At 44.1% G+C, this 26,324-nt stretch overlaps 1 protein-coding gene across 2 annotated transcripts in view; it reads left to right on the top strand.

Moving 5' to 3' along the window:
- GPR158 (G protein-coupled receptor 158) overlaps nt 1-26,324 on the top strand; it is a 323,156-nt gene that overhangs the window by 232,573 nt on the left and 64,259 nt on the right. For both annotated transcript variants that reach the window (XM_005302808.5, XM_065586867.1), the window contains exon 6: nt 18,474-18,583. In XM_005302808.5, coding sequence (XP_005302865.2) covers nt 18,474-18,583 — 110 coding nt within the window. The remainder of the gene's footprint in view (nt 1-18,473; nt 18,584-26,324) is intronic.

Below are 26,324 nucleotides of genomic sequence, written 5' to 3'. Positions count from 1 at the left end.
TGTCATTACCACCTGAAGAGGAGAAAACAATTCTTCCAGTTGAAATCACAGGGGAGGATTTAGGTGGGCAGAAATATTTATCCAAGTTGGTCTTTGGTGAGGCCACCAAAGCTAACATACCTACTTCTATGAAGAATGCCAAAGCAGCTTTAAAGGTTAGAGCTTTGATTTTACATCTCATCTGTAAGAGATGCCCTCCAGCAGTAGAGTGCTTCCAACTCTGTATGATGGGGCACTGGTTCAGTTCAGTTTTGAGTCAGAGGAAAGAAAAACTACTGAACCACTGTTATGGTTTCCTGTAGCCACTGTGTGTTCCATTGAGGACTGTGTATCCCAGTCCTATCATGCTTATCTTGTGGGACCTGACAGGATCACACAACAAGTTGATACTGTGTAGCCACAGGCATTTTAGTGTAAAGTGTTTTGAGTTAAAAACCACAGATGGCATTTTAAAAAAAAATGAACGGAAGTGGAAGGAAATGTTCATCTTGGGTAGTCAGTCTGAAAATAGATACAGGAGTTACTGCACCTTTAAGATGTTCTATTTGGTTGCATGAGAAATATTTATTGATAATATAAGGTTGGATAAAAAATTGTACATTCACTAATATTTCAGCAGATAATCTGGGCAGGGAATCATGTCCTTAACACTTGTATGCAATACCCATACTGTATATAGGCTCTTGAATATCTCTGTTCATGCCATTGTGAATTGATGGCATTATGCTCACGCAGAAGTTGATCAGACTGTTTTCTAGAAGACATAGGGCCAGACTATGATGAGTTTAAATGGGAAGCCTACATAACACCACAAACGTCATCTCTGTTACAGGAAGCCCTTTCTCAGAGCCAGGCACTGAAGCACTGACAAGTATTTCTGTGTATTAGATCATGCTGGATGACATTTATGTGCTTAAAGAGTGTATACATTCTGTAGAGAAAAGGAAAGCACAGGCTTCAAAGGCACACTAAGCAATCAACAAGATAAGTACCAATGCAGACGCAAGTGTGAAACATATAAAGACCACTTTTCAAGTCCAATACTATCTTCTGTGACAGAATTACCTATAGGCAGTGCATGTGCCAGCTATTCCATGTCAGACAATGGCAGATAGTGTGACAAAGGACTAGACCTGACAGCTCATTTGATAGTTTCTTGTGTAAGTCTGTTAAATTAATGCCCTTTGGGTTAATTTCATTAACTGGACACTAAACAGGCTGTGTGATGTCCTATTTAGAGCCGTGCAAAATCACAGAATTATAGAAATGTTGAGCTGGAAGGGACTTTGAGGAGTCACCAAATCCAGTCTCCTGTGCTGAGGCAGGACTGAGTAAACCTAGAACCATCCCTGACAGGTGTTTGTCTAAGCTGTTTATAAACACCTCCAATGATGGGGATTCCACAGCCTCCTTTGGAAGTCTATTGTGGTGCTTAACTACTCTAATAGATATGCATCCGAAGAAGTGGGCTGTAGTCCACGAAAGCTTATGCTCTAATAAATTTGTTAGTCTCTAAGGTGCCACAAGTACTCCTGTTCTTCTTTTTGCGGATACAGACTAACACGGCTGCTACTCTGAAACCTCTAATAGTTAGTAAGTTTTTCCTAATATTTAACCTAAATCTCCTTTACTGTAGATTAAGCCCAGTTCTACTTCTCCTCCCTCCAGTGGACATGGAAAACAGTTGATCATAGTGATCTTTATAACAGCCCTTAACATATATGAAGACTTTTATTAGGTCCCTCCTCAGTTGTCTTTTCTCAAAACTAAAGATGCCCAGTTTTTTAACCTTTCCTCAAAGGTCAACTTTTCTAAATCTTTTATCATTTTTGTTGCTGTCCTCTGGACTCTCTCCAATTTGTCCACATCTTTCTTAAAATTTGGCACCCAGAATTGGACACAATGCTTCAGCTGAGGCCTCACAAGTGCTGAGTAAAGTGGGAAATTACCTCCCATGTCTTACAGATGATACTCCTTTAAAGACACCCCAGAAAGATATTAGCCTTTTTCATAACTGCATCGTATTGTTGACGCATATTCAATTTGTGATCCACTCTATCCTTCAGATCTGCTTCAGCAGTATTATCATCTACCCATTGTATAGCTAGCTGTGCATTGCTTTTTCCTTCCTAAGTGTAGTACTTTGCACTTGTCTTTATTGGCATTTTCATGTTGTTGACTTTAGACCAATTCTCCAATTTGTTAAGATTGTTTTGAATCCTAATCTTGTCCTCCAAAATCCTTGCAACCCCTCTCATCTTGGTGTCATCCTCAAATTTTATAAACATACCCTCCATTCTGTTATTCAAGTCATTAATTAAAATATTAATTAGTATTGGACCGATGAATGACAGTGAACCATTGATAACTACTCTTTGAGTACAATCTTTCAACTAGTTTTGCACCCACCTTATAATAATTTAATCTCAATCATATTTCCCTCGTTTCCTTATGAGAATGTCATATGGGACAGTGTCAGAAGCTTTCTATAATCAAGATATGTCACATCTGCTTCTTCCCACACTGGGCCAGTAACCATGTTAAAGAAGGAAATTATGTTGTTTTGTCATTGACAAATCCATGCTAGCTATTCCTTATAACCCTATTATTCTCTAGGTGCTTACAAATTGATTAATAATTTGTTCCAATATGTTTCCAGGTATCAAAGTTAGGCTCAAGTGATCTATAATTCCCTGGGTCCTCGTTGTTTCCCTTTTTAAAGATAGGTACTATGATGCCCTTCTCCAGTCCTCTGGGACCTCACCCGTCCTCCAGCAGTTCTCGAAGATAATTACTAATGGTTCCGAGATTGTTTCGGCTAGTTCCTTAAGTACCCTAGGGTGACTTTCATCAGGCCCTGCCAACTTGAATACATCTAAATCTTCTTTAACCTGTTCTTTCTCTAATTTGGCTTGTGTTCCTTCCCTTTTGTTGTTGATATTACTTTTGTAAAGCACTGGGTCACAATTAACTTTTTTAGTGTAGGCTGAAACAATATAGGCATTAAACACCTCATCCTTGTTGATGTCATCAGCTATTAGCTTTCCTTGCCCTCTAAGACTTACACTTCCCTTCATCTGTCTCTTGCTCTTAGCCTTGAAGGCTAGAAACTTACAATTTTTTTTCATAAATGAGATGAGATTTTCACATCCACGTGACTCAAGGGGCTGAGGATTTAAATAAAACACAAAGTATCTCAAGACATGCAATAAAATTGTGAGAGTAGGCAACACTTTACTTTGGCAATTTATATAGCTTGAAGTAAACATACCAATTTATCTGTGTCTCTGAAGTCTGGGTGCAGAAGTGGTACCCTTCCCAAAACTCATTGTCCTATGACACTTACCTGTAGTAAAATCTGTCTGAAACAACAAGTGAAAGGTCGTGCATTTCCCAGTACAGTAGGTATATCCTATAGGCTAACATTTTACTGATATTAGAGGGTGATTTTGTTCTTCTAAGAAATAATTACACAAAAGCCACCCAACCCATTTATTTCCAGTTCTTTTTGAAAATACTACTCCTGTTTTGTTTTATTAATTGTATCATTGTTCTCTCTGAGTCCACACTGTAGCTAGTATTCTCCTGTCCGTGCCATCGTCTGTTTAACTATTACTCGAAGCTTTGAACACTTAATTTCTGCCTTACCCATTGTTCTCAAATACTACATGGATCTATTGTTCAGCATGTCGTCAGAATACTAACAGCTGGCTGAATATTATGTCAGCAATTTAAGTTTCTGTCTGTTCTATCTCTGTTGTTTTCCTGCATTGAGTTACTCCGTTTGTTAGCTCTTAGCCTTGTAGGATACGTCTACACAGGGATAAAAAACCCATGGCTGGCCTGGGTCTCCTGACTCAAGCTTGTGGAGTTCAGGGTATGGACTGAAGAATTGCTGTGTAGATGTTCAGGCTTGGGCTGGAGACCAAGCTCTGGGATCCTCCCCCTCACAGGTTTCCAGATTTCAGGCTCCCACCTGGGCCTGAATGTTTGCACAGCAACTTTTCAGCCCAGAGTCCAAGCGCCATGAGCACAAGTCAGCTGACCCAGGCCAGCCACGGGTTCTTTATCACTGTGTAGACATACCCATAGGGATTTTTAACTTCTGACTCCACAAGTCACAATGCAACTACTCGCAAGAATGTTCTGCTTGAGGTAAGAACAAATATCTAAATGCAGTTGTCCAGATGACAAACATAAAACATTTATGCCTCCTGCTTTCTGCCTGTAGCACACAATAGTTTAGTCTCTGGAGGACTGTAATACTTTGGCCTAGTTCTGGATGTTGGGCTTTGCTTGGGGGTGGTTTGGCGTTTAGTGGCCTGCGATATACAGGAGGTCAAACTGGATGGTCCCTTCAGGCCTTAAACTCTATGACTCTGTGAAGGCTCAGGCACAGCTGCAATAGCTGGCGAAAAGCATAGGTGGCAGGTGGTTAGGGTGAGAGGGGGCTCAGCCCTCCCCAGATCTCTCTGCCTTTCTGGGCTGAGCCATGGCCTGAACTGCACCACTGCCCCATGGAGGGGGCAGGGTGGGAGAAGGAGAGGGAAGGGAAAAACCATTCACTGCTTCACCACATTCTGTACCACTGCCACCCTCTTCCCTCTGCCACCTGGGCCTGGGGCTGCCTAATGCACATGTGTAGTAACCCTCACCCTGGCACTAGCACCTGCTGCAGCTGCAATGCAGCCAAACAAAATGCTGTCCTGGGGAGAGAGCTGGCCAGTCAGAGGGTAGCTCAAGCTGGGGAGGGGGGCAGTTGGAAAAAGCAGTTAGAGAAGGAGAAGGATGGAGATGCTGAGCTAGCGGATGAACTGGAGCCTGGGTAGAAGGGGAGGTGATTAAATAAAAGAAGACCAGGAGAATAAAAGTAGGGGGTTGGGAAGTGAGAAGGAGGAAAGAAAGAAAATAGGAAAGATTTCAGGTTAGGAGAAGCAGAAAAAATAGACCTGGGTATGTGAGCAGACACTGTTAGTGGAGAGACATAGAGAGAAATCAAATCTACAGACTTACCAGAGAGTGAGTATCAAGTGAAAAAACGGAAAGGAAATATAATTGGTAAAAAAGGGAATTGATCAAAGAGCTGTGATAGGTGCAAACAGATCCTGGAAGAGATAAACGAGAAGCCCACCCACAAAGGAGCTAATGTGTATGAACAGAGAGAATGACTGAACATCTATTGAAAGAATACAATTCAAAGGTGCCTAATGGACAAGTGAGGGCCCATTAGGTGAAGAAACTCCATTCGTGGATAAACTCGTGAAATGAGATACCGCCACAGGAACATCAAATCTAAGGAGCACTTCAAGCTTTAGAGAAGCAAAGAACAGCACAGCAAGAGTATAGCTGGACTTACAGCCAAGGAGAGGAAATGTTGATTCTTCCTTGAAGTGACACAGTATATTGTAGAATAATCTCTCTTGTTCTTGTTAATAACAATGCATTTGGTACTAACTGCCCAGCCTGTACAAGCTCACAAAAGTTAATGAGTTGGGAACCTATAGTTTATTATTATAAGTAGTAAGTCTTTTGTAATGTTCTATATTATTTATGCTCCTGGTACAATTTTGGGGTTTTCTCTTATAAAACTTCTAAAAATTTGAACTTACTCTTTTGTCTTGGTTTGCCTCTGCCACTCCTCACAGTTAGCATAGCCTAGCCAGGTCACCACACATGTGCTCTGCCCTGGGAGGCATCAGTAGACTCTCTCAACCTACCCTACGCTCTGAATGTGTCAAAACTAGCCTACCCTCTCCCCCATCCCACTCCCACCTCTCCTCGATTACAATCATGCATATGCCGGGAAGTAAGTACTCTCCTTTCCCTGAGCTTGGTCATCACTATATATGTGTTAGGCTGGAGGCATACACACCACAATATACATGTGCCAGAGATACCGCACCTGATCTTGGCAGGGGATGCATTATGGACACATAAAAGACAACGCTCCAGCTTGCTCTCCCTCCACCTCTGTTAGGCAAGGTTGGTGCAATGCCCAGGGGAGCTGGCTGGGACACATGTATGGGGGGAGGGAATTGTAGGACAGATAGATTGACGTGGGGGGAAGAAAAGAGAAATGAGGCAGGGCTGAGGGGAAGAGGGAAGGGATGAAAGAGAAGAAGGGAAAGATGAAGAGGAGAACGAGGGAGGAGGGTGAAAGGGGGAATGATAGAGGGATAAGTGCATGGGCAGTGCGTGAACTGCCAGCTGGAGGAGGCTAGCCCCCAGCTCTGCCCCTTCCACCCTAGGTCCCACTGGAGCCGAGACCCCTCCCCCCATGGCCACCAGCCCCCACCCCAGGCTAGTGCCCCCAACCCCAGAGCGCTGGGAAGGTGGGCAGCCTCCCCAGCGCTGGGAGAGAGGGCGGGCGGGTGGCGTGTCCACAAAGTGGAAGATGGGAGCCTGGGGGCGGAACATGAGCCACACCTGGCTGTTTGGTGAGGCACAGCCTCTCTCAGCATATGGTACCTGCCGCCCATGGATAAGTGGGGAAGAGAGTCTTGGGTAAAGGGGAGATCCTGAGGTGATGGGGGGAATCCTGAGGCCCCGTGTCTGGCGGTGCTAGGGCCAGGAAGGGTGTGGGGCACAGCTTTGTGGGGAGAGGACCCCACCTGTGGGCAGACGCATGTGTCAAGTGACACTGTGGTGGATTCCTTCAAATCTGCATGCAACAAGAGCCAGTAGGCCAGAGTGAAAAGCCAGGCGCAGTCCCATGGGACCAAAGCTGCCACTGTGGGGTGGTGTTAGCCCCCACCAAAATATTTTCACCAGCTGCTTATGGTTACGTGATATATGACCTGCACTCTATGAATACACCTCTCAAGCTTTTCAAATATCTTTTCCAAATGAAGGTGGTGCAGCAGAATAGGAGACAATATCTAGTATTTAAGTGTATTGTAGGATTTGAGGGAAGCTGATGGCATCCCCAGATCTAATCTCTGATAAGGAGTTCCTATATGCAATGTAGTTGTAGCCCTGTCAGTCACGGGATAGTAGAGAGACAAGAATATGTGCTAACTAGTGATGCTGAACAATCTGTTCCAGCTTGCATTTAGCTGTAATGCTTGGAGTACCTTTCTCAGATCTGAAGAACTCCATGTGGCTTGAAAGCTGGTCTCTCTCACCAACAGAAGTTGGTTCCAATACAAGATATTACCTCACCCACCTTGTCTCTCTAAGGCTTGGTCTACACTACCCCCCTAATTCGAACTAAGGTACACAACTTCAGCTACGTGAATAACGTAGCTGAAGTCGAAGTACCTTAGTTCGAACTTACCTTGGTCCACACTCGGCAGGCAGGCTCCCCCGTCAACTCCGCGGTACTCCTCTCGCCGAGCTGGAGTACCGCAGTCGACGGCGAGCACTTCCGGGTTCGACTTATCGCGTCCAGACTAGACGCGATAAGTCGAACCCAGAAGTTCGATTGCCAGCCGCCGAACTAGCGAGTAAGTGTAGCCAAGGCCTAAGGAGTTCCTATGGTATTCATCACTGTGGTATATGGACACTTTTCATAAGATTTATGTAGCCCTCATGGAATAGAGCATGGTAAGAACATTTAAGTAACACTAAGGATTATCAGATTTGTGATGGGCCTAGGGGTCTTTCAGTGTCCCTGAGGGGACCCCTTAGTCCTGCTGACCCCTTGCCCAGAGTAGAAAGATGCCCTGCAGACCCAGACAGCAGCCTGGTTTTTGGGGGGATTAACTACAGTGGTTCAGTGTAATTTTAGGAATGCGCTCCCAGCTAATCAAGATGTAGCTGAGGCTTGGTACATTCAACACCTTAAAGAGAGAGCGAGTTATCCCCATTGTGGGGGAGGGGCAGAGGTTTTTCTAACCAAAAGGCTACATACATGGTGATCTGGAGATTTGGGGAAATCTAAGAGCTTCCCCTAGTTGTGTTTGGTATTTGCTAGCCAGAAAGATGGATAGAATGCAGCAGCCAGAGACTTTTGTCAAATTTGTGGTGTTTTAGTTAAACTAGAATGCCATGTAACAGGGCAGCTTGTCCCTGGTCTTGAGAGCCTGGGGTTAAGCCAGCCTGATTACAGGATATGCCCCACCTGAGTAAGGAAATTTCCTATAAAGGGCAGCAGGTGGCTGCAGTAAGGGGGAGGGGGGAGAGAAACTCAGGAAACTGCAGGTAGCAAGAAAGTCTCGTGCAGGAAAGACCTTGTTGCCCCCCAGGCGCTGACTTTCCAAAGTGCCGGGGGGTGCTCGACCCCGGCTCTGTCCCAGACGCTGCCCCTACTCCACCCAATAGCGTAGCTAGAGGGGGAGTGGGGCAGCGGCTGCTCTCCCACTGAGCACAAGTGGTGCCTTTTCAATTTCTTGGCGCCTTTTTAATTTTTACTCACCCGGCGGACAGGGGGAGTGATCACAAAAAAAGGTGCCACCCGCTGCGGCGCTTTTACTCACCCGGCAGCGCTTTTACTGATGGGGCGGCGCTCCGGGTCTTTGGCGGCACTTCGGGGGCAGGTCTTTCACTTGCTCCGGGTGTGTTCGGCGGCACTGAAGGACCATTTTGTTCAATAATAGTGACTTTTAAATCTGTAATAGAATGACCAGGGAGATTGAAGTGTTCCCTTACTGGCTTTTGTATGTTACCATTCCTGATGTCCGATTTGTGTCCATTTATTCTTTTGCGGAGGGACTGTCCGGTTTGGCCAATGTACATGGCAGAGGGGCATTGCTGGCACATGATGGCATATATCACATTGGTAGATGTACAGGTGAACGAGCCCTTGATGGTGTGGCTGATGTGGTTGGGTCCTCTGATGTTGTCGCCAGACTAGATATGGGGACAGAGTAGGCAACGAGGTAGGCAAACTGTAGCAACTAAACAGCAGAACTAAAATTGGGAGTGGACTACATTCACCCTGATTGAATTGGCCCTGTCAACACTGGTTTTCCACTTGCGAAGTAACTCCCTTCTCTCCATGTGTCAGTATATGATGCCTGCATCTGTAACTTTCATTCTATGCATCTGAAGAAGTGAGGTTTTTACCCATGAAAGCTGATGCCCAAATAAATCTGTTAGTCTTTAAGGTGCCACCAGACTCCTTGTTGTTTTTGTAGATACAGACTAACATGGCTACCCCCTGATACTCAATCCCCTTTGTGTCTTTGAAAATCTGCCCCATATTATCAAACATTGGGGAAGATCCTGAGCTGTGGTAAGTTGCTATATATTTATATATGGAAATGTGACAGTTTATACCTGCTCAACAGCTGTGCCATTACCTCTGAAGGTCCTCACCATTTGCCATCACACTTCAACTCCCATGCCCTCCACACTTCCTTTTAAAGTGTTGTTCTCACACAGTGCCTTCTGATAGGCAACTGAAAGTGTAATGCCTCAGCTACTCATAGAAATGGTTCAGTTCAAACATAAGAACGGCCATACTGGGTCAGACCAAAGGTCCCTCTAGCCCGGTATCCTGTCTTCCGACAGTGGCCAATGCCAGCTGCTTCAGAGGAAATGAACAGAAGAGGCAATCATTGACTGAGCCATCCTATCATCCACTCACAGCTTCTGGCAGTCAGAGGCTAGGGACACTCAGAACATGCACTTGCATCCCTGACCATCTTGGCTAATAGCCATTGATGGATCTGTCCTCCATGAATTTATCTAACTCTTTTTTGAACCTCATTATAGTTTTGACCTTCACAACATCCCCTAGCAATGAGTTCCATGGGATGACTGGACTGTGTGAAGTAGTATTTCCTTTTGTTTGTTTTAAACCTGCCACCTATTAATTTCATTGGATGACCCCTGGTTCCTACGTTATGCGAAGGAGTAAATAACACTTCCTTATTCATGTTCTCCACACTCAGGGCCGGTGCAACCATTTAGGCGACCTAGGGCACTAGGATTTGGGGGGCGCCATTTTCTTCGGCAGCGACCGCGGCGGCCGGATCTTCGGCCACCCCGGTCGCTGCCGGCATTTAGGCAGAGGGAGCTGGGGCAATGGAGCGCGGGGAGGGCCGCCTGCAGCAAGGAGGGGGGGTGGCACGCAGGGGAACTCCCCGCCCCAGCTCACCCCTGCCCCGCCTCCTCCCCGAGCACACCGTGGCTGCTTCGCTTCTCCCGCCTCCCAAGCTTGCGGCGCCAATCAGCTTAGGCGTCGCAAGCCTGGGAGGCGGGAGAAGCGAAACAGCCACGGCATGCTTGGGGAGGAGGCGGGGCAGGGGTGAGCTGGGGTGGAGGGGGGTGCCTCAGGATGGGGGGTGGGGAGCTGCCGCAGGGGGGGCACCTCAGGGCGAAGGGGGGGAGCTCAGGGCAGGGGCTCGGGGACGGGGCGGGGCGCAAGGTGGAAGTTTCGCCTAGGGTGCGAAACATCCTTCCACCGGCCCTGTCCACACCTCTATCATATCCCTACGTAGTTGATTCTTTTCTAAGCTGAAAAGTCCCTGTCTTTTTAAATCTTTCCTCCTATGGAAGAAGTTCCATACTCTTAATCATTTTTGTTGCCATTTTCTGAACCTTTTCCATTTCTAATGTATCTTTTTTTATATGGGGTGACCAGCACTGCATGCAGTATTCAAGGTGTGGGTGGACTATGGATTTATATAGTGACATTATGATTATTTACTGTTTCATTGTCCTAATGGTCTTCTTATCCTTATTCCTAATGATTCCTAATATTCTGTTAGCTTTCTTAACGGCCGCTGCATACTGAGTGGATGTTTTCAAAGAATCATCCACAATGACTCCAAGATCTATTTCTTGAGTGGTTACAGCTAATTTAGATCCCATCAATTTTTATGTATAGTTGGGATTATGTTTTCCAATGTGCATTACTTTGCATTTTTCAGCACTGAATTTCATCTGCCCTTTTAAAGGATCCCTTTTTGCCTCTAATCACTTCTTTTACTTTGTTGTTTAGCCATGGTAGCACTTTTCTGATCCTTTTACTATGTTTTTTAATTTGGGGGATACATTTAATTTGAGCCTCAATTATGATGTTTTTAAAAAGTTTCCATGCAGCTTGCAGGCATATCACCTTTTAATTTCCATTTAACTGGATTCCTCATTTTTTATGTAGTTCCCCTTTCTGAAGTGAAATGCTACTGTGATGGGCTTCTTTTCCCCCTCACAAGGATGTTAAATTTAACGACATTATTGTTGCTGTTACCGAGCAGTTTAACTATATTCACCACTTGGACCAGATCCTGTGATCCACTTGGGAGAAACAATTCTTGATTTAGTTCTCTTATGAGTTTTAGGACTAGCTGCTCCAAGAAGCAGTCATTTATGGTGTCTAGAAACTTTCTTTGCACCCTGTCATGTACCCAGTCAATATGGGGATAATTGAAATCCCCCATTATTATTGAGTTTTCTTTTTTTATAGCCTCTGTAGTCTCCCTGAGCATTTTACAGTCACCATGACCATCCTAGTCAGGTGGTCAGTAGTATATTCCTATTGCTATATTCATATTATTCAAGCATGGAATTTCTATCTATAGAGATTCTATGGTACAGTTTCAACAAGGAGTCTGGTGGCACCTTAAAGACTAACAGATTTATTTGGGCATAAGCTTTCGTGGGTAAAAACCTCACTTCCACGAAAGCTTATGCCCAAATAAATCTGTTAGTCTTTAAGGTGCCACCAGACTCCTTGTTGTTTTTGTAGATACAGACTAACATGGCTACCCCCTGATACTTGACACTATGGTACAGTTTGATTCATTTAAGATTTTTACTATATTTGACTCTATGCTTTCTTTCACATATAGTGCCACTCCCTGACCAACATGATTTACTCTGTCATTCCTATATATTTTGTACCCTGGTATTACTGTGTCCCACTGATTATTATTGTTTCACCAAGTTTTTGTGATGACTTTTATATCTATCAATGTCCTCATTTAATCCAGGCACTCAAGTTCACCCATCTTAGTATTTAGATTTTTAGTATTTGTATACAAGCACTTTTAAAAGTTGTCACTTTTTAGCAGTCTGCTATGCGATGTAATTGAATGGGACTTTTTTCATTTGACTGTTTCTCTTCAGTTCCTCTCTGTACTTTATCAGCTTCCATCCTCATCTTTTTACTAGGATATAGAGAATCCCCGTTAGTAGCTCCTTCCCTACAAGTTGTCTGTGTCCGAACCATGTGCTCCTCTATATCCCTCTGCTTTTCCCCAGTCCTTAATTCAAAAACTCCTCCACAACCTTTTTAATTTGACATGCAAGCAATCTGGTTCCATTCTGGTTTAGGTGGAGCCAATCCTTTCTGTGTAGGCTCCTGTGAGACATGAAGGAGAGGGAGTAACTCCCTCCAGCTTGGCACCTGGATCTTGATCGGAGAAGTTCCCAGTCCCCCATTCCCTCCCTTCACTTCCATCATGGAGCTGGATGTCTGGGCTTGATCTGGGTCTGTCTTCTACATGGCGTGCCACTTTGGGAAGACTGGTTTCTCTAGGGTTTCAGTGCCTGACCTCAATCTCATGCACAGGCTGCCCTACTCTTAGCCTAACTATTTCGTTGCCACGAAACTAGAAAAAAACTGCTTGTTGGACTCCCTGGCTTCTTTCATGTGCCTGTTCCCCCTCAGGCAATGAAAAAAAAGCGGGGGGCGAGGGGGAACCTACCTGGCTTTCAAGCAGCCAAAAGGAAAACTGTGTCCTTTTAAAATCCTGAGGTCTGTGCTTCTTGTTCAAAACTATCCCACCACTCTGCCACGATGTCAAGGCTGAATCCCTACTCTGTCACTCCGAGTGCAGAAGGTGGGGGCCCGCAAAGATTTTAAAAAATAATACTTGCCGCTCCAGGCTTGTATTAAACTCCCAAGGTTACAGCTTCTCTCTGACCTTGGCTTGGTAAACGGTGCCACCACCCAAATGCAAAAAAACCCCGTTGAACCCAGGAAGGAGCACTTGGGAATTCCTCCGTGTGGGGTACCCTCAAGCCCTTTCTCTCACACACACACACATACACACACACACACACCGGCCCCGGGGAAAAGGCTGAGAAAGAAAACAAAGGAAATTAGCTGTGGTTACCAGCTAATCAAACAACATGCACAAACCTCTTAGGACACCAAAAATCCAATCCTGTTCTTAAAAAAGGTAAATTTTATTAAAAACAAAAAGAAAAAAATTACATCTGGAACTTAGGCTTTTTGCTAGATCTTAAAAGAAACAATTACAAAAATTAAGCACCCAAACTAGCTTTCTTCGGGGTTCAATTTAAAGGTTCTTCAGTTCCTAATAAACCTAAACCCTCCCTCCCTACACCATCGTCTCATCCATGTATTGAGACTCTGCAGTTCTGCCTGTCTAACTGGCCCTGCACATAGAACTGGAAGCATTTCAGAGAATGCTGCCATAGAGGTCCTGGACTTCAATTTCTTACCTAGCAGCCTAAATTTGGCCTCCAGGTCCTCTGCTACCTTTCCCTATGTCATTGATACTTATGTGTACCATGACCACTGGCTCCTCCCCTGCACTGCACATAAGCATGTCTACATGTCTCAAAAGATCTGCAAGCTTCGTACCCAGCAGGCAATTCACCATGTGATTTTTCCCAGTCATCACAAACCCAGCTATCTATAATTCCAATGATCGAATCACACATTACTGTTACTTGTCTCCTCCTAATAACTGGGATTCCCTCTGCTGGAGAGGCATCCTCAGTGAGAGAGGATACCATGACATAAACTGGAAGGAGGATCCCAATGATGGGATCATTTCACTCTGCTCCACTTTGATGTTCTCCTTCTCCAAGGCTTTCATCCTCCTCAACAGCACAGAGCCTGTCAGACTGGGGCTGGGACCACTCTGATGTGTTCCGAAAAGTTTCATCTCTGTACCTCTCTGTTTCCCTTAGCCCCTCCAGTTCAGCCACTCTGGTCTCCAGAGCCTGTACTCCGTCTCTGAGGGCCATGAGCTCCTTGCACCAAATGCATACATATGCCACCTACATAGGCCAGCAATCACACATGATATATTCAGTGCAATAATCTGGATAGACCCCACTCTGCTGTTGGACTTCTGCCTGCATTCTTTTTACTCCTGCAGCTTTTTTTGTTTTTGTTTTTGTTTTGTTTTTTTTGTTTTGGGGGCTGTTTATTGGCCTAAGTTTAGAGAATGTTAAGCAGGTATATTTAGCTCTCACGTTCCCTCTCTGAACTTCCACACAAAACTCCAGTTAGCTGCTCCTGTTCACTAGCTCCTTCCCTTGCTTAGGAGCTGGCTTTTTAAATCCTTGTTCTACCTGGGTAGCCCCATCCCCTGGTTAGGAGTTAATGGGTGCTAAAGGGCTTAGGGATCAAAGCCTCATTAAGAAGCTATCAGTCTTGCCTAGCAGGCCATTAGGCTCAGCACATGCCCCCTGCCCCCAAAACAAATTACACTATATGCGTCCATCAGGTAGTAAGCACACAATAAGGAAAAACAAGATTATCTAAATGCGAGCAGTTAACGCTTCGGCAAGTATTTGAAAGACAAAATTGCTGTGTCAGATTTCATGCCAGGGAGAGCTATTGCCTTTATTCAGGAAATTCTGTGGTTGAAATTATAGCTTTAGACAAGTGCTCTGAAAAAACTTTTGTCTCTAGTCAACCTTGAAATGTTCAAAGTTAGTATATAATATTCCTTTTTGACATTGCTTTTCTGGTATGGAGGAACCACAGATGAATCACAGCAATTTCTCCCTCCTACAAACTTCAACACCAGAGATAGTGTTACTGACTTTGCTATGTAAATCTGCAATGGTACTAATGTATGACATTGAGAGCTGAAAACTATAGCTGTCAATAGAAAATTTCTGGCCTATCCATAACTTTATGAGAAACCACCTTTAAAATGCTCTCCTTCCATTAGCATTATGGGGGAGATAGGCATGTAAGATGCATTTCCATTTGTTTTGTTCTTCCAGCTAATATTCTAAGGAGTCAAGAAACGGTTTTCCCATCCTGTGAGAATTTTCAAGATTTCAACAACAACAACAACAAAAAATCCCTTCCTAAATCAGGACAAAAAGTTAAAATCATTGAAAATGTTCACAAACTGTAAATATGAAAAGAACTTCAGAAAGGGTCAGTTGAAATTCTTTTCATTTTTGATCTTAAATTATTTGTACATTGTTTTACTCAAAGGGTTCGTCTACACGGGACTCCACTTGCACTGGTAGGTAGTGTACATGTAGCTGCATGCTGCAGGGAAAGGTAGGCAGTGTCCACACTGTGGTGAGGACATACTGCCAGTGATAGGCTTTAGCAGAGGTGAGGCAGTGGGGGAAAGCTTCAGTAGCTTCCCACTGCTAGAGCCTTCATTGTGGCAAGGAAAAGCTCTGCCTCCCCTGCTGCTGGGTTAGGACTCCAACAACAGGGAACTGGCAGCGCCTTTCCCCACTGGAGGAGCCTTTTCCAGCAGCGGGGAGGCAATGGGACATTACACTGCTAAAAACACCAGTGTAGATGTATGGGCACAGCTTGGATGACTAGAAAGCATTTAGGGTACATACTTGTATACATACCCACACTCTTCCAGTGTATCTTTAGTCTACTTGACTAAGCTGTGCCTCACCATACACTGCTATTTATACTCATGCTTGGGGGGTGGGAGATATGTAATCTACATGCTATCAAAAAAGCGTGCAGTGTAGATATTCCCTAAGGTCTTGTCTACGTGGCCCTGTAGTTTAAACTATAGGGGTGTGAATTGCCGTGTGCTGCGCTGTAACTCCCCCATGTGGATGCTGCCACGATGAACAAAAAGGTACTACTGCAAGTCAGACCTCCATAGTCCAAACTATCAGGCCGTGTAGGTAAGTCCTAATGAAAAGTCATTTTGCTCTGAAAAACAGAACTTTTTTATTTAGAAAATGTCTACGCAGGTTGAAACTCTTTTCACAATAGTTTGAAACAGTTAATTTGTCAAAACTAACCCTTTCCCATGAACAGTTTCAATGTTGATGAATTGGCATTTTCAGAAGAAAAATGTTTAATAAAAAAATTCTCAACCAGCTCTAATTCTAAGTTCATTTCATGATGGAAGGTGGATAATGTGCATCCACTATGACCATGCTGTCCTCCTACCATTCTTGCTGTCTGGGAAACAGAGGGAGTAAACTGCCTCATCAGTGATTGGTTTCATACTGTGATATAATTTAGCTCAAGAATGTGTATACTAGAGATGAGTGAATCTTGGGTTGAAAATTTATGGAAAGATTGAGATTCACTTCTCCTCACTCTCTGGCTTTCATCTATTTGCATCTCACTCCCCATCTCCCTGTCTGCCATAAGAAGCATTGGTGGTGCTCTTGCAGCATCTCTGCTAAGATGCATTGCCACTAATAGAAATGTAATGGAAGACACAAGTGCATGCATTTTTTTTCTCTCTTTGCAGCATTTGTCAAATGCCTATGAATCACCTGCTTCTCTGAAGCACATCCAGCTCATTGAGGGTGGACTGACAAAAACAGATGACCTTTTGCATGGTGTTTTTGATTTGACAAAACATGATTTTAAAAAAAAATTACATCTTGGTTCTTCAGCAAGAGAAATGGAGGTTTTTCCAGCTCTCGCTCTATATCTACATCTCTGCCATTTTTTTCTTCCACCATTCCTCAATCTATCTATGCCACCCAGAGGACTTTGTTCTGGGCTTCCTGCCAACGTCCTGGGCTAGAATTCTCACTCAGTATAAAGCATTTACTTAGGAAGATAATATAATGTGGCAGGCCATAGGCACAATAATACCACTGCTGCCGGAAAGTGCTACCTGTGTAGTGGGCTGACTGGCAGATGGTCCTGAACATTTCAGTGCATTTTTCCTCTATACTAAGGGCAACATCACATTTTACTGATTCTGAACACCAAGTACATTATATAACTCTTCCTTTGTTCATAGTTACTGAACACTGTCATTGGGTTTGTGCTCTGCAAACGTAGAGGAAGGCACAATCTCTGTCGCAATCAGTTTCCAATTTTATTTCCTTCCAGCTTATAAAAAATTCCTCTCCAAAAGCTCCATTGGCTGGGAATGGCGAACAGTGGCCACTGGGAGCTGCTGGCAGCCATGCCTGTGGACGGTCAATGTAAATAAACTGTCTCGCGGCCTGCCAGTGGATTACCCTGATGGGCCGCGTGCAGGCCGCAGGCTGCAGGTTGCCTGCCACTGCTCTAAGTGCTTCTAGAACAGTCTAGGTCAGATACAGATAATACGCTTCAGACACACATAATACCAATCAAGTTCAATCTCATAATGGTGCAGTTGTTTTTTACCTGTCTCTGTCTCTTTTGGTTGATGATGAAAGGTTTTCTTGGAGATATGTAGTTGTAAAAAAGGGTTAGAATGAAGAGGAGGAGGTTGTTTTGCAAAAAGGAGAGTGCTCCAAGCATAGGTTTTAGGATGGAAGAGGGCACAAGAATAAAACTGGTAGAAGGATACAAAACAGGTGTTTATGAATGAGGCTTTGGCAGCCATAGGGGTTGTTACAGGAAATGAACATAGCTATATAAATAGGGCTTGATTTCATGGCCTTGAAGGTTAGGAAGAAAAGCTTGAACTTGATGAAGAAGCTGAGAGGAAGTCAGCACAGTGATTGAGAGAGAAGAGTGCATCATTGGAGTGATGAGAGAAGATGATTGTAGTAGCAGCATTCTGTATGGACAAGAAGAGGCCAGAAGGTGAACAAAGATAATTATCAATTAGTGTGAGGAGGGGATGTTGCAGAGGAAGAGGCAGCCTGGTTTTGAGAGTCCAGGGAAGGGAGAAGGGAGAAGAAGAGAGGAGTCATATATGACACCAATGTCCTGACGCTAAGGATGGTGATGTTATCAAGAGTAATACAAGGAGGATTTGAGAGGGAAAATGAGATGCTCAGCTTTTGCCATGTTTATTAGAAGGAATTACTGTGAAGTGTGATATAGTTGCTGTAATAAATGTAATCAAACTGTGGGAAGAGGCCCACCAAAGAATATTATAACAGTCCACTAAAAATCTCCTTTGTGCTCTTGTCTCCTCTGTATACATGCTTTCATTTTGTTAAGTCCTTAGAAGTGCTATCATTTCCTAGCTTATCACTGGGCCTTTGCCAGCTCCCTGCGGAGAGCAATCAGCACGCAGAACTGTGCCAGTGAGTTGATCAGATTATCTAGTTACTTCACTGTAAAATCTCAATGTGCAGTTGTAACACCAACAGACCCCGGTTGTTGGTGAGCGGGATCGAACCTGGGCCTCTGGAGCTTAGTGCAGGAGCCTCTACTGCATGAGCTAAAAGCCATCAGGCTGTTAGCTAAGGCAGTAGAGCAGACTCATTAATTTCTCTCTCTCTAAGTGGTCTCGGTGCCACTAGATGGGACAGAACATCATACCCAGGAGGTGTGTGAGTTACACAGTAGTACAAGCTTAAAAATGTCCACTGCCTATATTGTACAAATCCAATTCTTTATTTGAATCAACAACTATTTCCCCATGAAAGCTGGCACTGAAGCTCTCTTTCTTTGTCTCTCTGTTTCATAGGTTATCATTTTGTATTTTGAGCCAAGCATATTTCGCTGTGTTCTCCTAAGATGGGTTCGTCTTCTGGGCTTTACTACTGTTTATGGAACTGTGACACTCAAGCTCCACAGGTATTTCATGTCTTAGTAATTTCCATCACTGTGGTAGTATGTACTCTGTGTGGTTAATTAGAAACAAGAGCTGTGGGAATTTATTATAAACAGTAGCTCTTTCTGAGTTTTAAAACCAATGTCTATCTCGTCTCAGTGTTCCTGAAGTAGTAGTAGTAGTAATATTATTATTTTTTGAGGAGTCTATATGCCAGAGTGGTTGAGTCAAGGCTGCAGTATTTGACTCAGGAGGAATAATTTATACAGGTGTAAACTTTGGATGGGCTAAACACATTGCCCTTCGCCAGTGCCTTAAAAAAAAAAAAAAAAACTCCCATAGAAAAGTAGCTGGAGATCCAGAATTCAATCTAAGGATTTTCAGCAAGGATTGCACAGGGTTAACCTCCCCACATTCATGTCCCAAAATGAACTAAAGAAATGAATTTAATTAAACAACTTTATAAAATCTTATGACAAAGAAACATATAATCTAATTTTTACAGCATAACATGGCTATTTTATAATCCACAGACATTATCTTCACACTTGTACATAAGTAGAGTTCCCAAAAGCTTAGGTTGAGTTCCCCTAAGTCTGAGTCTTTGATCATGAAATCTGTACAGTCTGCTGAGTCTAAAACATCTAGGATGACCAGATGTCCCGATTTTATAGGGACAGTCCCGATATTTGGGGCTTTTTCTTACATAGGTTCCTATTACCCCCCATCCTCTGTCCCGATTTTTCACACTTGCTATCTGGTCACCCTTAAAACATCTTACTTAGGGTTACCATCCGTCCAGCTTTCCCCGGACATGTCCGGCTTTTTCAGCTTTAAATGGCCGTCCGGGGGGGATTTCTAATAAAGTAGAAATGTCCGGGATTTCCCCCTTCCCCTCATGCAGAGTGCGGCGTGGCTGATTGGACAGCTGGGCCTAATTGAAAGCCGCTCACAGCCACTGGGGCCTCTAGCAGCCACTGGGGCCTCTAGCAGCCAGAGTCCCTCCCCCTCTCCCCCCTCCCCCGCAGAGCAGCCCCACAGTGTTTGCCTGCACGTGGAGCTTGCAGGTCTCCCTTGGCCTGGTGCGGGGGCAGGCAAGGGACAGGGAACGGGGGGTTAGATTGGTCGGAGGTTCTGAGGGGGGGCTGTCAGGAGAAGGGGGTGTAGAGAGCGGTTGGGGCAGGCAAGGGACAGGGAACGGGGGGTTAGATTGGTCGGGGATTCTGGGGGGGCTGTCAGGAGAAGGGGGTGTAGAGAGCGATTGGGGCAGGCAAGGGAAAGGGAACGGGGGGGTTAGATTGGTCGGGGGTTCTGGGGGGGCTGTCGGGAGAAGGGGGTGTAGAGAGCGGTTGGGGCAGTCAGGGGACAGGGAGCAGGGAGACTTAGATAGGGGGTGGGGTCCTGGGGGAAGTTAGGGTGGGGGGGGTCTCAGGAGAGGGCAGTCAGGGGATAGGTAGGGGGATTGTGAGGGGGGCGGGAAGTGGGAGGGGGCGGGGCTAGCGCGGCACAACAATCAAAAAAGGCACCCTGTGTCCTCTTTTTTGATTGTTGAAATATGGTAACCCTATCTTACTCCACTTGCTTGTAGGAATCTTCAGCTGAAATCCATGCAGACTCTTCCTCTGCTGAAACCACTGCTAGCCAGTCAGCTAACTGATTAACCAATCACTCAGTTAAGTGTATAGATTTGAAAAAAAAAAGTTACAAGAAAATACAAAACTAAGAATAGCAAAATATAAATGTCTCTTTCCCCATTACTACATTTAAATAAAAGTTGGTGATTCATACTAGTTGAGACAATTTAACTAGAACAGTTTGGCTAAAATCAAAACAACATTCAAAGCATACAATTAAAATAAAGTTTCCCTCCCAATTTCCCCTTGCTATAATTAGCATTGCCCATGCTTTCCTGTGAGAGAGTTAACAATATCACTAACCTGCTGCAAAATGCTTCAGAGTTAGGGATAACAGTCTGCTCTGATCGTGGGCACAGCTTCTCCCAACTCATGTAGGATACATGCAGGGCCATCCCTACCCATTTGGGTGCCCTACGCAGCCCCCCTGTGGAAGGGCTGTGTGGGGCTCCAGCCTCTCCCCCCCCCCAGGGCCTGGGAGGCAGGAGCTGTGGGGGACCACTTTTGGGAGCCCCACAGGCCCAGAATGGCCCGGTGGATTAGCAGGGGGCCTGGAGCAGCCCGCTCCACTTCCCTCGCCCCGGCCCCAGCAGTGTCGCTCGGGGGAGGGGGCACTTACTGGTGGCGGGAAGCGGAGTACCGCAGCTCGGAGCTAGTGGAGTAGAGCGGGCTGGGGCCGGGTTGCTCCACTTCCTGCCGCTGCCAGTGAGTGCGGGGTCACTGGGGGGAAGAGGTGGAATGGAGGCGGAGCAGAGGGGAAGGGTAAGAGGCAGGGCGGAGGGAGTTGTCTGGAGGCCCCCCCCTCGAGGGACGGCCGTTGCAGGGGGGGCCAGCCGAGGGATAGGGCTGGTCGCTGGGGCTGGTGCTGCTGCATATGCAGCACACATCTGTCTAGGGCACCCTGAAATTTTGGGCAATTTGGTGCCCCAAATTTCAGGGTGCCCTACGCAGCTGTTTATGCCTAAGGACTGTCCTGGGTACATGGCTCCCTGTAAAGCAGCTGCCCTGACAACTTGCCCTCATAGAGTCTGACCCCAGCAACAAGGAACCTATTGGAGCAAATCCAAAAATACCACACCCAATTCCAGAAGCTTCTGGATGGGGAGTGCTAAATCCACCCCACAACAATGACCCAGACACAACTCAGTCCTACCTCCCCCAATGGGTCTCTTAAAGAGATATCTCCCTATTACACAGGCACATTGTAAAATCATACAGAGTTTTTAGCAGAGGGGGAAAAGGTTTTTTTGAAGATAAAGGGAAGTAAAATATCTAAATGTTCCTTCAAGGGTCCGAAGACAGGAAAGTGGTAAAGGATTTTTTTGTTTTAATGTTATACATGTTTTGACATGGTAATGGATGCTGTAGAAAATCCTAAAACAGACAGAATGCTATACATGCTTATTATAAGCCTTTTCAAGGCACACAAGCCAAAGGTTGCTTTCCTCAGGCACAGATGGTAGACAGGCTGAGCTATCTCAGATGTAACTGCCTGCCACAGAAAGTGTTCAGGGAATTTTGGGTTATGTTAGTAGAAATTCAGCTGAGCTGGCAGAGCACTTAACTGGGGATGCTGATACTTTGAGACCCAACTTCAAATCCAACCTCTACAGCCTCCTTATAAATCAATGCCTTTTGTGGGCATGTATTAGATAAAATCTGAACACTTTCCCCCTTACACCACAATGAAAAGAAATATAGAGGAATACTTATACATCCATTCCATAAATGTATTTATGAAGAGAGAGCAAAAGGGAGTATATAAATATTAGCGCGTAGAAAACTGGAGAAGCTGTAAAGTATTCATGTTTATGTTTTACTCTAGCTTTTTTAATCCATTGGCATGACATACAAGTGAGATCCTGTATAGTGCTCTGAACTGTGCTATGATAGGGCCAATGACATCTGGATTTTGCACTAATTATATGTATTGATATCAGTAGGTATGATTTGCCTGTTTGTTTAATGATGTCTGATCACCTCTTTGCGTTGAAATGTATCAAAAAAAGTCACAATTGGTACCTTCTTTGCAGAGGATGAATTCAGCTGTGAGAAGGGAAGTATATTGGAGGACTATGGAAAATATAGAGGAGAATTGGGGGTTTTGTTTAGAGGAGCTATTATCTTGAGCTCAGAATAAGAGCCTAGGAATGTTTAGAATCCAGATTGTTGTTCCACATCTGGTTCTGTAACAGGCTGATCACATGACTCAAAGTTAACATGGATTGGTGATGCCATATTATGATAAGGGAGCTAGAATTGTGTTTAAGTAAGGCGAGGAAAGGGTTGGAAAATAGAATAGAAGCTCTTGTACCTCTAGGTTGCCCGTTCAAATCAAGGCAAAGTTGTGGGAACACAAAAGTTGTTACCCGATGGCTGTTCAGTTGCTTGTGTTCTCAGTCTAGTTCCTACAAGCCAACTGTCTATGTTAAAACAAACAAGCCTCCACACCTCTTGCCCCACAACATCGCCACATTTCACACTGCTTAATACTTTTGCTGACAGTCAAGTACGTAATGATGAACAAACCCCTAGAAATAGGTCTCTCCAAGCTGCAGTATAGGCAATCACAAGGGCATATATTCATATTAAAATTTAAAAAAAACCTAAAATAATACAAACAAAAACCATTCTGGGGCATGACAGTTGGACTATGGAGACAAAGTTTTAAGACTTCAGGTTTTTATTTCTTGGTTGAAATTATTGTGCTGCTGATGTTATGGCCCAGAATAAATAACTGCATTTTTCAGCTATAACATTTGCATTATCATTGGATTCATTTAATGTTTCTTTGTGACTTTATGGCTACTCCACCTCTTGTAAACCGCTTTAATTGGCTTTTATGCCTGCTTATCCAACAAAGTGTGCATTTTTTGTTTCTATATTCTAAATCTGCATGTCTGTATTGTAATAGTGTGCCTTGCCTTCTCTATTTACTATTTATTGTTTATTCTCTATTTATAAATATTTTGGGCATGTCTTCCCCCAAGTATAAGTAGTGATCCTGAAAGACTCAGTAAACCTATGATGCCATACATATTTTAAATAATAATTATGATTAAGTCATGTGAGGTAAGTAAGACCTGGCTGCTGTATAAATCCCCACAAGACTAGCATTGAGATTCTTGGAAGATCTAATTTAATCTATGATCATTGCAGAAATGAAGAATGGACAGAATAGACAACTGAACATTTTCTGTGGCCACATCCACACTTACCTATGGGACGAACTTCTTTATGATGATGAATTGGTTATTTTGAGATTAGCAGGAATCCTAGGACAGTGGAGCAGCCCTAGGAATGATGCTAACAAAGTCTAAAGGATCTCCAGTGCAGTCACACATTACTCAGGCCTACCTTGCGTGGTACTTTCAGAAAACCTGATAGGTGCTGTATACAAGTACCTAACCTGGCTGAACAGCCTGTTGTAGGAAGAATGGGTAAAATAAACAACATAATCTTCTGTCTTTGATCACCCTATTCGTGCAATTTTTGATGTCACCCATTCTGACCCTCAACCACATTTCATTCATCGTGCATTTTTAAAATAATGAGCTGAATTTATCACTCTACTTTTTCTTGAGAAAACAGGAAGATGAGCTAAACTTAACAGATTTGAATTCAGGGAGGTGAACAGAAGACTCTAGTACTTTCCTCAACAATGAAGTCCACATAACGTTTCTAGCAGATCAAATCCAATGCTGCCCCAAAGGTAGCCCTTTGGGGTCAAATGAGCTGCTGATGTTGCTTCTTTCTGTACATCTCTGTGACTGCAGATTGTCTTTGTCTTCTTGTCTGTGCTTTTTATTTAAAAACAGGTTTTATGCTTTGATTTTATTTTTGGAACTTCTACCATCTTGGCTTCAAAATTAAAGAAAAATCATAGAAGAGGCTGGGTGAGAGGAGTAATTCTAGAGGGAAGAATGATCATGTACTGTTCTTTTTTGGACCATTGGTTCTCAACCTGGGAATTATAACTTCCAGGGAAGTCACGACCACCCTGCCTTTCTCATAATGCTAAATGGAAGGAGGGTCCCAGCTAGATGTGAGGGTGTCCTAGGATGGAAAACTTGAGAATTACTATCTTAAGACAATACCCAAGTGTCTTGTGTGTGGGCTTGAAGTAAGGTGTGTTTCTCAATAGCTTCACTGTATGCAAATACACAGGAGTACCTTTTTAACATGGGCAGATCTATCTACCAACAGGAATATACAAAATTGGAGAAACCTACATGTTCCCTGTCTAGAGAGCACCTTGCACTAAGCTGGAGTAATTGGCACCTGAAGAAGCCTCCATGTACATTTCTGTATGTATCAGAATTCTGCCTGGCTTGGCTGTACACTGAATTAATACCCTAACTTAACAGTTTGCTTTACAACTTGGGAAGATGTGGTCCCAGAGAATTTAGAAGCTTCTCTTCCATTCTGCTACTCTACTGGAGTCTCTTCCATTCTGCTACTCTACTGGAGTCTCCTCCTTTAGAAACTGTTACTTTTTGGGGGGGGAGGGAGGAAGGGGTAGCAGATTTGTAGTAGGTTAAAGTACAAAACTCATTTGTGCTTCATGGGTATGGAAGTTAGAGGAAGTATAATCATTGCTACTTTCACTGGGAGGTCAGTAATACGACATCCAGTGGCCAATTGACGACACTGGTATGTTAGTGAATTTGTACAATTCTGGAATAAAATTGCCAGAACATCATGGGGCTCCAGTCCACGAACTTTACGAACTGCAACAATTGCTTTGGTATATTCTGCAGCTGATTATTGTGTGCCCATGTGATCTCACAGCAGTCATACTAAACTCCTTGACATTCAACTCAATAACGCCATGCACATAATGTCAGGGATGCTCAAATCAACTCCAATCAACTGACTCCCTGTTCTATTGCACATCCAGGATCCACAGATTAGAAGAGCTGCTCAGACATCTCACTTTCTTAACCATGTCAATGCAAACATGAGGATCCCGCTGCACGATTACCTCCAGAACCCACCAAAGGCAAGATTAAAATCCTGCAACCTCTATGGAACCACATCAAGATCCTTACACCCAACTTCAACACTGAGGCTCAATGGAGAATCCCATGGAGTGTTTCGACCGCTCAAAACAAACCACTTGTCATTGACCTTGTCAAGGAACCACCAGGTTTTGATTTATATCGGAAACACTGGTGCAGATTGAGTCACGTCAGGAAATCTCATGGGAGATTTGGACAAACCCTCTTTAAATGGAAAATGAAGGAAACACCTGTATGCATCTGTGGTCACCAGACACAAGCGATGAAGCACATTATATCTGAGTGTCCCCTTTGTTCTTTCGCTGGGGGTCTGAAGGACAGTCACCGCCTCTCTGCTGCGGCAATGTGTTGGCTATCAAATCTAGATATAAATTTGTAGTCGGGTTGCTACGTACCGAACCCATACGAAAGAAGAAGAATGGAAGTTAGACATGAAGAGCGATACAGAGATGCTGAATGTCTACATGAGGAATCATTCATCAGAAAAGTTCATATTGAGCATGTGGCCAGTTAGAAATTCCAGAGGAAAATTTCTGTTCCATTTTAAGAAGAACAGGAGGACTTGTGGCACCTTTTATTCTATATGCATCCGAAGAAGTGGGCTGTAGTCCACGAAAGCTTATGCTCTAATAAATTTGTTAGTCTCTAAGGTGCCACAAGTCCTCCTGTTCTTCTTTTTGCGGATACAGACTAACACGGCTGCTACTCTGAAACTGTTCCATTTTATAAATCGGTGGGTTAACTCATTGGCTCATTACTCCGGGGGCTTACTGTGCCAAAAAATTAAAAATTTTGTGCCCAAAACTTAAAAATTCTGTGCACAATATTTTAAAATTATGCAAATTTTATTTGTCAAAATAACACTACATAATCACACCAGTTTCAGTTATTTTGGTAATTTATTTCAAAATACTTGTGAGCAAGTAGGTCTGTAACAATATAGACACACACCAAAATTCCTCCAGGAGTAGAAAGTTTAAAGAAACTCCTATGACAACCCAGTTCCTGTTTCTCTGCCTCTTCCCCAGAGCCCAGCCAGGGTGGCCAGACACCCACAACCCCTCCCCCACAGAGCCCAGCCATGGTCCCCCCTTGCCCAGATACCAATC

This window comes from Chrysemys picta, chromosome 2, assembly GCF_011386835.1.
Source record: "Chrysemys picta bellii isolate R12L10 chromosome 2, ASM1138683v2, whole genome shotgun sequence".
NCBI lineage: Eukaryota > Metazoa > Chordata > Testudines > Emydidae > Chrysemys > Chrysemys picta.
The sequence above is the reverse complement of the archived record's forward strand: the minus strand, read 5'-3'. Positions and strand labels throughout refer to the sequence as shown.